General features: G+C 36.5%; 1 protein-coding gene across 2 annotated transcripts in view; it reads right to left on the reverse strand.

The window, feature by feature from the left end:
- LOC128227976 (OTU domain-containing protein 4-like) overlaps nucleotides 1-17,308 on the reverse strand; it is a 55,280-nt gene extending 37,972 nt beyond the window's left edge. For both annotated transcript variants that reach the window (XM_052938973.1, XM_052938972.1), the window contains exons 1-8: nucleotides 17,224-17,308; nucleotides 16,493-16,612; nucleotides 15,799-15,882; nucleotides 13,484-13,530; nucleotides 13,012-13,084; nucleotides 10,199-10,280; nucleotides 8,758-8,872; nucleotides 2,686-2,740 (exon numbers count right to left, since the gene is read on the reverse strand). In XM_052938973.1, coding sequence (XP_052794933.1) covers nucleotides 2,686-2,740; nucleotides 8,758-8,872; nucleotides 10,199-10,280; nucleotides 13,012-13,084; nucleotides 13,484-13,530; nucleotides 15,799-15,882; nucleotides 16,493-16,612; nucleotides 17,224-17,259 — 612 coding nt within the window. In that variant the 5' untranslated portion in view covers nucleotides 17,260-17,308. The remainder of the gene's footprint in view (nucleotides 1-2,685; nucleotides 2,741-8,757; nucleotides 8,873-10,198; nucleotides 10,281-13,011; nucleotides 13,085-13,483; nucleotides 13,531-15,798; nucleotides 15,883-16,492; nucleotides 16,613-17,223) is intronic.
- Between the last annotated feature and the right edge of the window lie 400 nt (nucleotides 17,309-17,708).

Here is a 17,708-nt window from a genome sequence, read left to right on the forward strand (position 1 = left end):
GATGTTGCATTCTTAATCTTAATGTATCTAAGGGACACAATTCTTTATATACTACAGCATATTTCTCTATTGTAGTTATTCATACTGAATACTATGTTTCATATATAGCTATGCCTGTAGTATTGTATTGCACTTGATGCTTGGGTATGAATGAATAAACATGTAACTCCATTTGAGATCTTATGAATCTAACCCATTCCGCAGGTTGTTGTAAGAACTAAACCAACAACGCAACACTAGCTAATGTCCAATTTCAGTTGAAATATAGATCAAGTATACAAACTGTAATAAATTTTTGTCACTTAGTTTACATATAAGAGAGGTTTAAACAGCTAATAATATGAAACTCTGAAAAATAGCCAGAGTAAAGTGGCAGAACCCTTGTAGGTGGACAAGAGTGGCTGAAATCAGTTTTTTGGGCATTTCAGAGTCCTCTAATACATATATCAGCTAACACATTTTGGCATTCAAGGGACCATTTCAACATCATCTCAGCAAACATTTGATGACAGGCGAGCCATAACATGTTCAAACCTATTTTGCATAGTGTTGCTCTATATTTGCCAAAATTTCAGAGTCCTAAAAAAATGCAATCCAAAAGCAAAATAGAGAAAAAAGTATTCAAAACCCCAAAAAACATCATTAAAATAAATAACCATACAAGCCAATAGAAACTAATGTTATACCCAAACAAAAAGGTACAAGATTGTTTTTCATTATCTATCATTAAAGTAAGGAAAACCCCAGCAAGAAAGCACATGTCTTGTTTTGCAGCATTTGTTGTATGTCACGGCGATCTCAACCACTCAGCCTCCTGGATCAAAGCCTCAAGGACTATCATGAACAGATGCAAGCGTCTGGATGATCGCAGCTAGTGAATGGCTATTTATTTTAAAGACGGAATCTCATTTGTTTGAGTTGGGGTTTGAGCAATTAGCTGTTTTGTTCCTTGCTTCTCAAATTTGCGGAGGCAAAATAGTTAATACCTGAGTTGGGATCACCTCTTACCAACCTTTTAAAAAACTGACAAGATTTAAGTCGATCTCAAAAGTGCCCATGGAGCATCTTAAAATTCCGATTTCCGAAATATTCTGAGTTTATAGAACCCCTGATACAAGTAATCAACCATCAAATACCTTTCAAATGAGACAATTATTAAATGAGAGAATATTTTACTTTTAAAGGAAAATGCTGGCCAAAATGTTATGGTAGCAGTTGTGATAATGGTGTGAAGGTTGTGCAATAGAGCATTAATAGATAGAACGGTATCCATTGATATACCCTGCAAACATTTTATTGGTTTTCTGCACATTTTGTAGAAATCAATGAAAACAAGCTCATAAAGGCATATATAGGATTTCATAATATATAACACCTGTGACGACAATGATGTATATATACCATTTAACATGAGTTGTCATGCAATACAAAAAAAAATTGAACAAGTAAAGGAAAATTGTTTTTAAGGGATCCTCTTGCTAAATAGATATTGTTAAAAAGTCATATATGATATTTATTGTAAAAGTTTTGACAGTTCTTTTAAAAAATATCATTAGGGTCTACTTTTGAAAATATCATCAAAACATTTGCATGTTTCCAAATATGTGCCTTTTATGATACTTTTTATGGGAAATCATCAGCGAAAGAAAGACATCCCGACTGGAAAGATATTTCAATTTGTGTTCCCATTTTAATACTGATAGAATTTAATGACGCGTCACTGATGATAGTCGTCAATCTCCACCATAATAAAGCTACACACTGATAAATGTCAAACGTAGTCAAAAATAGTTATTTTTTCTTGACTGAAATGTGAACAAAGTCTCTAATTCATGTATCCCCTGAGTCTTGGATTTGCTGTGTTTTATGGATTTTTTTTTTTTGAGTGTTATCAAATTTCTGTGCATATATAGAAAGGTATTACTGTTTTTGAATCCACAGTTAAATTGTTAATGTATCATAATTCAATTTAAACATCAATTTCATTTATTCTGTTTTACAGTTACAGAACTTAGCTTGCACAACTTGGCATTTCTAAATGTATCATAATGTATCTCCAAATCTGCATCAGTTTGTTTGACCCTTCAAGACAAGTTTTAACATCACAATTGGCATCCACAACATTTATTTGAGGCCGAGTTGTGCTGTTACTTAAGTTCTTGTTGCAGCAAACTGAATGAAGCGTTTTTCATCCCTTAAAACCATTTTTTCCCCTGTTTTTCCACAATAAAACTTGCTATAGTGTGCCATTTTTCCTAGTCTGGTTCCAGTACACAATCAACAAACCATTACATTAGCTGGGTGTTTGTTGTGAAAGTGGAACCATACGGTATTTGGTTGAAATCAACCAAGAAATCTGAGGACACTCAAGTGCAGTATTTTGCTACCATTTATTTTTCCAGCCCACAGTACCTATAGGCAATTTAACGAGCTGGTTCGGATTAGGAAATCTTTGTCTAATTGGGCAAAATATCATATAATTGGCTTTGGGAACAAGTAACAGCCTAGACCCCAAAAAAGAGGACAGAAAAGACCACATACAGACAGTGGGACTACTTTATGCCACGTCTTAGTGACCCAACAAGTATGCTTCTCATGAAGGGTTAATAGTTTGAATATCTGAGGATATCCAATATGCATTTTGCAATACCGGGCAAGCATTTAATGGAGTAAAATTTTACTTACCTTTATGCCACACTCCTGTAGTCTCTTAATACAAGCATCTTCCAGTTCTTCAAACCTGCAAATGCATACATGCATATTGGTACAGATGGTGTCAATTGACTGTAAAAATTGACTTGAATTAAGTTTCGTTTGAAACAAAGGGTTCACAAATGGTTGCCAAGATACTGAAAACCATAAAATCAGTGACTTGCTGTTATTTTTTTTTAAATAAGTCAGTAAGAAATCACCTGTGTTGATTAAATGTGGTAAATATCATTAACTTACCACCTATGGATACTCCTTCAGTCATTTTGTATATAGACAGAGTTTAAACAAGTTTGGAAAAATCCCTCCACTTTTTCAACTGTTTTCTGTGACATGAATTTTCAAGAGAAAGCAATATTTCACATATTCCACACAAAGTAGTCAACACAAAACATAAGCTCTACAAGTAACAAGAGATGTTTGTCAAACATTATGCCCCCCCACCCTGAGCAAATGTTGTCAGGAATACTTGGACAATTGAATTAAATATGCATGGACCAAAATGACAGCTGATTTGTCATCGACATTGCAAGCCTTTGAGGCAGTTTTAAGATTATGACCATTCAAAGTGTGAGGACAGTAGGTACAGTTTTTAATCATGTTCAGTTGATGACTGATATTTTCAGATAAAAAAGTGTATCCTCTTAGCAGGGAACAAGTAAATATGACAAAATTTTAATGATGAATAAGAGTTATGACCATGACCTTATCCTCTATGACCTCAAAATCCATAGGCGTCACCAACTGGTCACCCTCAACCTAAATGTCAAGTTTGAGGGCCATGGGAGAAGGCATTGTTAGTTATCTCTCAGACAACCTTTTATCATTAAAGGTCACTGTGACCTTGACCTTTGACCCAATGACCCCTTAAATCCATAGGGCTCGTCTATTGGTCAGGCTGAGCCTCCATGTCAAGTTTGATGTCCAAAGGTCTAGGCATTGTTCAGTTATCACTTGGACAATCCTTTACCATTAAAGGTCAATGTGACCTTGACCTTTGGCCCGATGGCCCCCAAAATCAATAGGGGTCATCTACTGGTCAGGCCAAACCTACATGACAATAGGTCCAGGGATTGTCGAGTTATTACTCTGTCAAACTTTGGTCTACCGACGAACCGACCTACCAACGGACCGACCGACCTGTGCAAAGCAATACCCTCTTCTTCGAAGGGGGGCATAAAAACCGTTCTAGAACGCCAACAGGCAACAGTCGTAAAATATGCTCCTCCTTTTATTAGGACATCAAGTTTGGTGATAACTGGCTTGATAGCAGAAGCTGTCATTACAGTTTAAGCCATATAATTCTGCCCATACACATTCTGACAAAGTTTTGTGATACTTGGACAAAGACTTCTAAAACTATTGATCAGATAAGACTAATTTTAGTTTTTTCTTAAACTCTACAATTACTACAATGACATAGCTGGTATTATGCTAATACTCATTTTGACCAAATTTGGTGATAATTAAACTAAGGCTTTTGTAGTTATGGATCTGAGGAGACTGATTTCAGTTAATTTCTATAATTGAAGGACTAGAGCCATACAGGCAGTTTCCATTTTAAAAGGGTCAAGGGTCTCGATGTTGCTGGTTATTGAACTTGTCTGAGATATTATGCCCATACACATATTGGCCATATTTCGTGAAAATTGGATGAATGCTTATCAAGTTATGGATCAGACAACATGATGGACGCCACCCAATCGCCAAAAGTGGATATATAAAACGCCCCATTCTATGGACAGGCGTATGAAAAATCCAAAACTCTGTTTTATCATATGACCAAGGTGTAAACAATCATATATACATTAAATATTTTTCTTTTACATTTTTTCTTAGAAAGAACAAGAGCTGTCACAGTATGTGACGAATGCCCCCGAATGTGACATTGACCTATGAACAAGGTCAGTACATGAAAAGTTGATCTTGCCTTTACGTGTCAAATACATATGGCAAGTTATTTTAAATTGCCTCTGAACATAAAAAAACACCCATAGTTGACAACCTACACTCTTATGTCCTTATATTCAGCATTCCATTGTGAATAAACACTAAGTGTGACCTTGACCATAGAGATAGGGAAACGGGTCTTGCACGTGACACTTGGTCTTGGTATGTCAAACACATGTGGCAAGTCATTTTAAAATCTGTCCATACAAGAGAAAGTAACAGCCCGGACACGACAACCTATACTCTATGTCCTTATATGTACAGCATTCCATTGTGAATAAACACTAAGTGTGACCTTGACCTAAGAGGTAGGGACACGGGTCTTGCACACGACACGTCGTCTTGGTATGTGGAACACATGTGGCAAGTTATTTTAAAATCTGTCCATACAAGGGAAAATTACAGCCTGGACCTGGCAACCTATACTCTATGTCCTTATAAGCAGCAATCCATTGTGAATAAACACCTAAGTGTGACCTTGACCTTAGAGGTAGGGACACGGGTCTTGCACGCGACACAACGTCTTGGTATGTAAAACACATGTGGCAAGTTATTTTAAAATCTATCCATACAAGGGAAAATTACAGCCCGGACACGACAACTTATACTCTATGTCCTTGTATGCAGCACTCCATTGTGAATAAACACCTAAGTGTGACCTTGACCTTTAAGGTAGGCACATAGGTCTTGGGACACGTCGTCTTGGTATGTGGAACACATGTGGCAAGTTATTTTAAAATCTGTCGATACAAGGGAATGTTACAGCCTGGACACGACAACCTATACCTTATGTCCTTATATGCAGCAATCCATTGTGAATAAACACTAAGTGTGACCTTCACCTTAGAGGTAGGGACACTGGTATTGCATGCGACGCGTGGTCTTGGTTTGTCGAACACATGTGGCAAGTTATTTTAAAATCTGTCTATACAAGAGAAAGTTACAGCCTGGACACAACAACCTATAATCTATGTCCTTATATATGCAGCATTCCACTGTGAATAAACACCTAAGTGTGACCTTGACCTTAAAGATTGGGACACGGGTCTTGTACACGACACGTCGTCTTGGTATGTGGAACACATGTGGCAAGTTATTTTAAAATCTGTCCATACAAGAGAAAGTTACAGCCCGGACAGGACAACCTATACTCTATGTCCTTATATGCAGCACTCCATTGTGAATAAACACTAAGTGTGAACTTGACCTAAGAGGTAGGGACACGGGTCTTGCAGGCGACACGTCGTCTTGGTATGTGGAACACATGTGGCAAGTTATTTTAAAATCTGTCGATACAAGGGAATGTTACAGCCTGGACACGACAACCTATACCTTATGTCCTTATATGCAGCAATCCATTGTGAATAAACACTAAGTGTGACCTTCACCTTAGAGGTAGGGACACTGGTATTGCATGCGACGCGTGGTCTTGGTTTGTCGAACACATGTGGCAAGTTATTTTAAAATCTGTCTATACAAGGGAAAGTTACAGCCTGGACACAACAACTTATACTCTATGTCCTTATATATACAGCATTCCATTGTGAATAAACACCTAAGTGTGACCTTGACCTTAAAGGTAGGGACACGGGTCTTGCACGCGACACGTCGTCTTGGTATGTGGAACACATGTGGCAAGTTATTTTAAAATCTGTCCATACAAGAGAAAGTTACAGCCCGGACAGGACAACCTATACTCTATGTCCTTATATGCAGCACTCCATTGTGAATAAACACTAAGTGTGAACTTGACCTAAGAGGTAGGGACACGGGTCTTGCACACGACACGTCGTCTTTGTATGTGGAACACATTTGGCAAGTTATTTTAAAATCTGTCCTTACAAGGGAAAGTTACAGCCTGGACACGAGTTTTTGAGCCAGACACACGGACGGACGGTGCGATTTTAATATGCCCACCTTTGGGGGCATAAAAAGACCATCTTAACGTCTCGAAGCTTCTTAAGCCTAACATGCTTAAGAAGCTTATTTCAACAAGAGATGTTTGTCAAACATTATGTTCCCCCTGAGCACCATGTTGTCAGGATTCTATGAACAATTGAATGAAATATGCTTGGACCGAATTGACAGCTGATTTTGTCACTGACATTGGATGCCGTTGAGGCAGTTTTAAGATTATGACCAATCATAGTGTGAGGATAGAGTGCGTTATGACCATGACTTTTTACTCTATAACCTAAAAATCCATAAGAGTCATCAGTTGGTCAACAAAAACCTAAATGTCAAGTGTGAGGGCCATGGGTGCAGGCATTGTCAAGTTATCACACTTTTCGTTCAAGGTCACTGTGACCTTGACCTTTGACCACTAAAATCATAAGGGGTCATGTACATGTTGGACGCAATCCCAAGTCAAGTTTGGGTTCCGTGGGTGCAGGCACTGTCAAGTTATCACTCAAACATCATTTTCGCATTCAGGTCACTGTGACCTTGACCTTTGACCCGATGACTCCTAAAATCAATAAAGGCCATCTACTGGTCAAGCCAAACTTCCATGTCAAGTTTGATGATCATAGGTTCAGGCATTGTTGAGAAATCACTGGGAGAAAATTAATTAACATTTTTGCATTAAAGGTTACTATGACCTTGACCTTTGGCCCGATGACCCTCAAAGTCATTAGGGGTCATCTTCTGGTCAGGCCCAACCTTCAAATTAAGTTTGAGGACCATAGGTCCAGGAATTGTCGTGTTTGCTTTCAAGGTCAATGTGACCTTGACCTTTGAACCCTAAAATCAATAGGGGTCATCTACTGGTCAGGCCCAACCTCCAAATTAAGACTGAGGGCCATGGGTGCAGGCATTGTTGAGTTATCAATTGGAGAACCTTTTGTCATTTAAGGTCACTGTGACCTTGACCTTTGGCCCAATGACCCCTAAAATCAATAGGGGTCATCTACTGGTCAGGCCCAACCTCCAAATCAAGATTGAGGGCCATGGGTTCAGGCATCGTTGAGTTATCACTTGGACAACCTTTTATCATTCAAGTTCACTGGGACCTTGACCTTTGACCCCAAAAACAATAGGGGTCATCTACTGGTCAGGCCTAACTTCCATATTAAGGTTGATGACCATAGGTCTAGGCAATGTTGAGCTACCACTTGGACAAGCTTTAAAACTCTTTTACCTTTAAAGGTCACTGTGACCTTGACCTTTGACCCGATGAGCCCTAAAATCAATAGGGGTCATCTACTGGTCAGACCCAACCTCCAAGTCAAGTTTGAGGGCCAAGGGTGCAGGCATTGTCACGTTATCAGTCGGACAACCTTTAACCATTCAAGGTCACTGTGACCTTGACCTTTGGTCCGATGACCTCCAAAAACCAAAAGGGGACATCTACTAGTCAGGCCGAACCCTCATATCAAGTTTGATGACCATAGGTCTAGGCATTGTGGAGTTATCACTCGGACAAGCTTTAAAATTCTTTTACCATTAAAGGTCACTGTGACCTTGACCTTTGACCCGATGAGCCCTTAAATCAATAGGGTTTAGCTACTGGTCCGGCCCAACCTTCATGTCAAGTTTGATGACCATACGCCTAGGAATTGTTGAGTTATCACTCGGACAAGCTTTGGTCTACTGACGGACCAACTGACAGACCGACCGACATATGTGCAAAGCAATATACCCCTCTTCTTCGAAGGGGGGCATAACTAGCAGAAGTACATACTTAAATCGAATTTGGAGGAATGAAAAATAGTTTATTGTGATTATCAAAAAGATAATTCCTATCCAAAGTTTAAAAACTCTAAAAGAAGTTAATGTTACGCAAATTATTTGAAAACAAAAATAGTGAACTTAGCTTAATCACTTTATAAGGGACATAAGACGTTTCGAGAAATTGGGGCCTGTTCCAATGAAACAACACAAACATAAAACATGCCTATTATTGGTCAAGACTATGTCTTATATTGGTAATTTAGACTATGGGTTATATCTGTGTTATCTGCTAAGAAACTACCATATTAGTTGTCAAGGTAAAAAAAAGCAAGCTGTGCTTCATCCTGTTCAACCAACCCAAATTGTTTTACAACACCTAAACACAAACATTTCACAATTGACCAATGAGTACACTAGTTACTATACCTGTTTCCAAGGAAACTCATCTTGCGCTTGTTTTGGTCTCGGATCAGCTCAACAGCGTCTGTTAACTCTGTGTCCAGCTTAAACACCCCTCGATAAAGAATCTCATACACAACAGCTGCAATAAAAAATAAATTATACCAAAATAATATATTTATGTTTTAGTCGTGTTTACATCCAGTGAAATTAGCAGCCAATATTTGGTGAAGTTCCAAATGTCAAAAAGTGTTTTTTCCCCAAATGCTGAAAAACAATTCCCAATAATAGAAACTCTGAGAAAAATATGCATATATATATATATATTTGAAACAGTGTTTTTGAAGTCATAAAAAGCCCACAATAAAAAGTTATTTAGAGTATTTGAGCATATTCAACTAACATAGCATGGGGCTAATATGTCACAAGGTACCAACACCTTCTATATTATAATGTTGCTTCGTACCCTTTAGCATAAACTTATATTGATTTCTCAAAAATTTCCGACCTTGTAATATAATAATGTGAACATTTCCAATTCAAATACAGTCAAACCCTGTTGGCTCGAACTCCGAGGGACCAGCAAAAATACATTGAACCTCGAAATAATTGAGCCAAGCGAGATTTTTACCTTCAGTATAAAGAAACCGGTCCTTTATATCTAGTTTGAGCCATCGAGGAGTTCGAGCCAAGTAAGTTCCAGCCAAAGGGGTTGGACAGTACTCACTCACTCACAGTAAATGTCTTTTACCAAAAAAAATAATTTTTATTATCAAAACTCGTCTGATTTTATGTTTGCTAAACCTAGTTTTTATTTCACCACTTGAAAGCGGGTAATGAATCTAAATTATCAACAGCACTAAAGGCAATTGCATAAATATCTGTTTTACAAGTTGAAATAATAATTGAAAGAATTTAAGTGTCACATAATGATAACCAAACAAATACTGAAGCAAGAGTTATCGGACTTTCCATACATTTTAGCTTATTTTCATTTTAAACATATGTGAATCCTGTTATGATTGTATAGTTATTGGCCATCAATTAGATTTGGTACAATACACACAAAGAAGTTTAGACTTAACTTTCAATTTTATCTTATTTTCATACTATTTTTTTAGTTTGCTTGTAGTAACAGGTACATTGTCAGAATCACTCCCCAGTCTGTTGCCTTGATAGAAGCCTGACTATGTGAGAAAGTACTCCTGACTAGGTTTCAAACCCACAGAATCTTGAGTGTGAGCGGCACAGCTCAATCAGGGTTTCATTTGAATTGAAAGTAGCTGAATAACAGCTGAAAGTAGGAAAGAATTAGGGAAATTTGGGGGACCTTCCACATCAGGTTTCAAACAGTAGCTGGATGGGCCAACATCAGTTGCTGCTATTTTTACTCCACTTTTGGCGCATTTCTTACATCCTGCTTAATACTTTCATGTCATTCAAACAGACAAACTATAAAACAACCCACATTGGACGATGGCAGCACTTTCCTGGACACTCTTGGGGTACACAGAATCCAACTGGTTGTCATTGACACGGCACAAAACAATCTGAAAATGTAAGATTTTTGAATTCTCTATTAATCACTTTATTAAGAAATCTTCTTCTCTTTTTCAGCATACGGTATTGGAAAATTGAAACAATAAGTTTTTCAAACAGATAATAACTGTTTAAGTCAGATTAAAACTAGAAATGCTGCAATGCAACAAAACCAGGTTTTATCTAGAATGTTCATCTTAATATGGTGAACATGTGTGGCAAGTTACTTCATATCCATCAAAAGGTTCAAGAGATGTGGAAGGGAAAGGAAATGTTGCAATAAGACCTTTGGCCTCTAAGCATGACCTTGACCTTGAACTGAGCTTGTTGTTACATAGTCTCTGCTCATGGTCTAAATATGGAGGACATCAGACACGAAATATGGATATATAATAGTCACTAGAACTCTGCGAGTCAGATGTGTTGCCTGACAAATTATTTACTGTCAACATTTTACCTGTTAGATTGGCATATTATTCATTTATAGACAATGATGTTGCCATTTAACTTTCAAGTGAAGGTGGCATTTGAACTGAAGGTAACAACGTTAAGCCGGACAAAAATTAACATCGAAAATTAACAATGGGCAATTACTCTAAAAATATGGAAGCAAGAGTTATGGTTCTTATGCACTGCACTTGCTCTCAATGAAATATATCTACCTATCAAGTTTCAGGTTGTTACCTCTTATATTTATGATATATGCCCCTGACAAATTTCAAGCTTGAAAATTAATGAAGGGCAATTACTCTAAACATATAGATGCAAGAGTTATGGTTCTTGTGCACTGCACTTGCCCTCAATGAGATCTATCTAGCTATGAAGTTTCAAGTTGATACCTCTTATATTCTTCAAGGTACGCTCCAGACAAAACTTTAAGCATGAAAATTAACAAAGTGCAATTACTCTAAAACTAAGAAAGCATGAGTTACTGTTATTATGCACTGCACTTGCCCTCCATGAGATCAATCTACATATGAAGTTCCAAGTTAATATCTCTTATATTCTTCAAGATATGCCCCAGACAAAACTTTAAGCATGAAAATTAACAAAGGGCAATTACTCTCAAAATATGGAAGCAAGAGTAACAGTTCTTGTGCTCTGCACTTGCCCTTAATGAGATGTATCTACATATGAAATTTCAAGTTGATACTACTAACAGTTTATGAGATATGTGGTTCAAAAGATATGGAGCGGAAATGAAATGTTCCCATATGACCTTTGTTCTCTGAGTGTGACTTTGAACTGAGATGGTTATAACATGCTCTCTGCATATTGTCTCAATATGGCCAACATGAGACATAAAATATATTGATATTATAGTAATATGACCTTTGACCTCTCAGTGTGACCTTTGCCTTGAAACGAGCTGGTTGTTACACGCCTACTGCACATGATCTCAAAATGGATAACATTTGAGTAGATGTTTCAAATTTTTTCAAGTGGTTCATGAGAAATGGGGCGGACAAGAAATATAGCCATATTACAGACCTATTACTTTTGAACAGTAAGTGTGACTTTGACCTTATACCAAACTGGATGTAACTTGAGCTCTGCACATTGTCTCAATATGTTTAACATTGGTTGCAAGTTATTTTAAAATCCTTCCTACAGTTCAAGAGATATGGAGTGGACATGAAATGTGGTCATACTTTGACCTCTAAGTTTGAAGTTTGACCTTGACCTTAAACCAAGCTGGTTGTAACATGCGCTCTGCACATTGTCAGAGTATGGTGAACATTCATGGCAAGTTATTTCAAAATCCTTCAAGCGGTTCAAGAGATATGAAGTGGACACCACCATTGTGATTGACAGATGGACACAGAGAGAGGAATGGATGGACAGGGTGATTACTATTGGGCACTCGCATTTTTGCGGGGCATCAATGAGGTCTTTTAGGATACGGCATTATTCCAAATAAAATATTACTGTCACGCTTGTTTTGCTATGCCATCAACAAGTTTCGTTGATGTTCTATCTTGAGAGTTCATGATGAATTTGGCTGTTAAAAAAATGTGTACATAAAACACTTGTAGACTAGAAAGCCATTGAATATGATCTGATATTCACTGGCAGAAAAACATATTGACCTTGGCAGCACTCAGTTAGTATGACATTTTACAAGAGAATATAAGAACTCCTTTTTAAATCATATTAGTACTGTGATTATAACTGGATTTAACATGGTCACATGTTTAGTGATAAATAGTCATATTGACTTGTGGACAGAACCCAAAACGCTTTTTGATCTGAGCAATATTTCCCACGCGCAAAATTTCTTGGGTATAAAAAAAACATTACATCACATCCTGCGAAACAAAATGGCAACTTGCAGGTGAATTTCTTTATACGAAGAAACAAAAACTGCAAATATAGGATCAGATTAAATGCTTCCAACCTAAATATAGCAAGCAAACAATTGCATGTATGATTTTAAAATTTCTCTTCATTTGTTAGTTGAATGCTGTAAGATTATCAGTTATATGTAGTTTTGTCATTGGCTTCGACAGCATGAAGGAAATTGATTGATATTGTATTTAATGATAAAACAATTGTTGCATTTCAGTTTCAGTCGATATGGTAATTTATCAACTCGATTAAATGATATCAGCCTAAGGACTCACCCTGGGTTGATATCGCTTCATTGGGATGATTAGCCACCATATCGATCACCCAAAAATGAAATTATTGAATAATATTCATTAGTCTCTAATGAATGTTTGTATAGTATTAACTCCTCACCTTTTCCTTGTAATTGTTGTATGAACCAAGAACAGGTGGCTGACCTGCACACTCATAAACCAGGAAATCTCTCCTGAGGGAAACAAAAACAAATCTTGTATATTCAAGTCTTGTAATGACCATGTTTGGCAGTCCAAAGTTTCGTTTAACCATGGATATTAAAGAGATTTTTAAGCACTAGTGCAAATTTCTTTGTTATTTAGTAAAATACCAGAAGCAACTACAGGTTTTGTTCGAGTTGACAAGACAAATAACATACAAAGATAACTTCTTAAATAAGGATATATAACTCAAATTAAACTTTCTACTAGCAAGAAAACAGTATTACTATGCATTTACCTACATTAATCATGGAACTCTTATTTAAACAAAGAAAATCTTAATGCAGTAAAAGTAGTCACTAAAATATGTATACAAGTTTTTGGGAGTGAATTAAGTCACAAAGTTTTAAGGTAAAATTGTAAATACTAACTTGTACATCCGAGATAATATGTTCATCACTTCATATTCATTCCAGTCCTGAAAAGGCATTCATGGAATAAAACTCAAACGTAGCAACAACATTTGTGAACCAATGAAACAGAATGCAAATATTTCTTTATGTTTTCACATAGTCTTCCGTTACAACTTGAAAAGTGCTTCACAAACGTCTTTAATAAAATTGATACTATAATCTGTGTAGATGATCCATGATGTTGCACACCCTAGAATAAAATCCTCACATGAATAACCTTATCTAAACTAGATACATTTTATATCAACTATAAATGATAAGATATAATGTTGACATTGGTTTTCTAAAGCCTTTCACTACCTTTACAGTTTAACCATTGTAAAAGCTTTGAATGAACTATCTGAAAGAGTGAGATAATATTTATATTTATTTTCAATAAATTTTGGCGATTTTAGTAACTTTGGTTTAATAAAATGAAAAAATATTGATGAACTGAATTAAGTATACCTCTAAAAAGTCCAAATACCATCTTAATTCCCCCCCCCCCCAACCATTTTGTAAATTTGGGCTATGTCCTGTCTGATTTTGAAAAATGCTTTTTACTAATATTGGAACTCCAATTTTGTCAAGAATTGCACAAGAATGCTATAAAAAAAAAAAAAACGTTGAAAAAAAAGAGTACACATTTTGGCATTGGGAATGGAGCCACATTTCAGCCCCAAATTGGTTATGAATAAAAACACTGAATTCATTAACATGATGTAACTTTTGTGCTTTGTTAAAGGGATGATTTGAAAACTTAATAAAAAAAAACCTTGGCCAATGATTAAGAAAAGTCTCAAGTCTGAGTCTAGACTCAGAAAAACACTGAAATAAATTACAAGGAATCATCTTTATTGCCTTGGTTTTACAAAAATAAATGTAACAATTGAAAAAAGTAATAAAATCAGCAAATTCCATCAATACTCAACTACAATGGAAGTTAAAATGAAATGAAGATATGCAGGTTTGACACTTGAGTGTGAACTCAGCCTTGAGACTGTTGGCTATCATGGCCCAATAATTATGATGTCTCAAGGTGGAGTCTCAACTGATTAAATCACAAAGAATCATCTTTATTCCATTCAATTTTACAAAGACAACGCAAATAATTGTTCATCTTCCAAAAGTAATACAGTTTAGCAAATATCATCATCAATATTCAACTATAAGGAAAGTTTTAATGACATGAAGACTTGAGAATGTTGGCAACCATGGCCCCTGATTCATGTTTTTTTTTGTAGGTTGTTTTGGATTTTCAAGGTTACATTTAAGACAATATCAGTTTTCTAAATGAAAACCGGCTACTTGCCAAACAGGACAGTTCAAATGGAAATTGGGCCGGTGTTTTAAAGCACACGTTAAAAAACAAAAAAATGCCATGTTAAATTCCTTGAATTGACATGACGATGGTGGAATTTGGGGTATAGTTGATCTGCGTCTGCCATTCTAATGCTGGTGAAACAAAATATGGGAGAATCAAGTCTCAATTACTAGTTCAACACCGCTATTCCGAACACCGTTTATCCAAAATTATCGCTATTTCGAAATTATTTTTTGATCCCCTTTTTACTCCTTCTTTGTTTAACTAAATTTTTGTTTAACTAAATTTTTAATCTTTAATTCGAAATTGCTAGTCCGAAATAATCGCTATTCTGAAGTAAAAATTACGGTCAAGATTTGATATTTCACACTTATTTATCAATTCTTATTTCGAACTCTATCATGTAATAGTTTTTCACACCATACTTAGAATGCACACGGACATCGGCTTGAGGTGACAATGGAGCATAATTAGAAAGACATTGAGCACGCGTATGTTACAAACATCGATGTTAGAAAATGAGCGATTCAATGGTTAACACAACTTGAATATCGTTTGAAAATGTTTATGTTATCAGATTCGATTGCCACATGGCTCACTCAAGTTTTAACCCGCTACCGAACAATCCCTGCTATGTTCCGAATGCACACATGCTCTGTCGTTTTGTTTTAAATGTTTATGTTGTTTCAATAAAGAAGTATAATAACGAATTATTTGTCATTTATTAAACAATAAATCAACAAATATTTTGGTATACTAAAGATCACTCAAACCAAATGTATCGTATTGGTAACGTGAAACCGACATTGCAATCTTCACAACTTAATATTTCACGTCATCTATAATTCGCTAACGCTGTCATTTTCAGAAAATTGTTAATCCGAAATATCGCTATTCTGAAATATTTATTTGGGTCCCTGCAATTTCGGATTAACAGTGATATATATATTCAAAGCTTTCAATATCTTACCCATTCTGGGTCTTTTCTCAGGTGAAAGAAGACAATTCGACAAGCTTCATACAAGTTTGTGTGGTAGAACTGGGTCATAAACAACTGAAAGAGAAAATGGTGTATATTTGACAATGAAAAAGTGGCCCTGTCAACATCTACTGCTCATAACATCCAGTCCAAACCAAACACTTGAACCCCCTTTAGGCAAGTAGCTGACTGTAAGCATATACACAGTTGCATTATGAAATTTGACAGGTCAAAGTTTTTGTCATACAAAAACCCTGAATTTGAAATAAATACCAAACGGAGGTAGAGCTAGCTACGTGCCTGCCCTTTTTTGGCTCATCTTTCGGCAAGTGCAAACCCACTACAACTTGCATACATTTCAATCCCAATCCCGCATTTAAGGTTAAACAGTTTTGAGAGCAAAGCCAAATTTATTTTCTGCGTTTCATGAATCACACTCACAATTATCGAAGACCTAAAAAGGGGAGGGGGGGAGGGGGGGGGGCTTGTGAATGGTAGGCCAAAACATAATTCCAGTCATAGTTTTGTTTACAAATGTAAAAAAGATTACTTGGATAAACATACAGTACTGTAAAAAAACATGACACAATGCCTACCAGTTTTATCAAAATTTAATTTTCCCAGATCATATTTAATAAATTGAATTAACAACATTTCAATCAAACTTTTCTATTTTTCCACAAACCTGTTCAGATACTGCTCTAAACAGTGACAATCCATCTCTTGGAAGTTGTTTCCGCCACAGACCAATGCTGTTTAGGTAATCGTCTAGGAACACTTCTGGTTTCGTCTGTTTCTTCATTTCCTGTAATGAACAGTTAAATGACGTAGTTCGTCAATCATTCCAGAAAAACCTCATGTACAAACTCAAGTACTGTTATGAGAAAAGAACAATTATTAGCGGCATAAGGCTGCGTAATTTTGTTTAAATGTAACGCAAATGTGTGTGATACCCACGTGTGATTGTTAATGAGTGCACGCGATGCACGAAAATATCGTTAATTCCGTGCACGTGTGTTGTGAATTTGGTAAACCTCGTTCACGGCTGCAAACTATTTTTAAAACTATGTTAAATGAATAAGGATCACGGTAAAGGAAATTCATAGCAAAGAATTTTGCATATTAACTGTAAATTGTGTTTTGATTAAATGATTACAAAAACAGCAGCACGAGTCACGTACCCTTTTCCAGAATGTTGAGGTGATCCGTACTCAAACCTATTCGTGCATTCAAGTGAATGCGGCCATATTCGGATATTCAATGTGTGCTCATTTCTCGTTTATTTAAGTTATGAAATCGAATTGTTCAATTAAATAACTAATGGATCCGAGGGTTGAGGTAATGGAAGGGGGGGGGGGCGTAAATTGTCCAAGTGAATTCTAATTTCATTACGGTGGAAAACATATATTTGCTTACCAGAAGGCACCATTTAATACTAAAATATCCCAACATCTTAGGGAGGACTCCGAAACCTCCGACCTGAACAACGTTTAGTAGAGGATACATGTTTCGGTCCCAGGGGTGAGGGCTGCACGTCTCAAGGGAGTTCACCCCCACGTTGCACCCCCTCTGACGTCAAATTCTGGAACCACCACTAAAACAAAAAAAGTGGGAAAAAACATCAGTTCATAGCTCTCAATCGTCAATATTTGTTGCCTAAACAAGGCAGCATCGCTAAAAATGTATGCACCAAACAGTGTATTTTTATATCGACTGTATAAAGTATTACAGCTCTTGTACCGGGTTCACAAGTCTATTGTACTTCAAACGTTTTAAGAGACGGTAGGTGCAATACTATGTATCATGTTTTCTGGTCTCGGGCACGGGTCGGGTTGTATGATCCGGACCGAGAATACATGATTTATTATTTTCTTGCATACCCTCAATTTTCAATTTGTGTT

The sequence above is a fragment of the Mya arenaria genome, chromosome 3 (assembly GCF_026914265.1).
Source record: "Mya arenaria isolate MELC-2E11 chromosome 3, ASM2691426v1".
Taxonomy (NCBI): Eukaryota; Metazoa; Mollusca; class Bivalvia; order Myida; family Myidae; genus Mya; species Mya arenaria.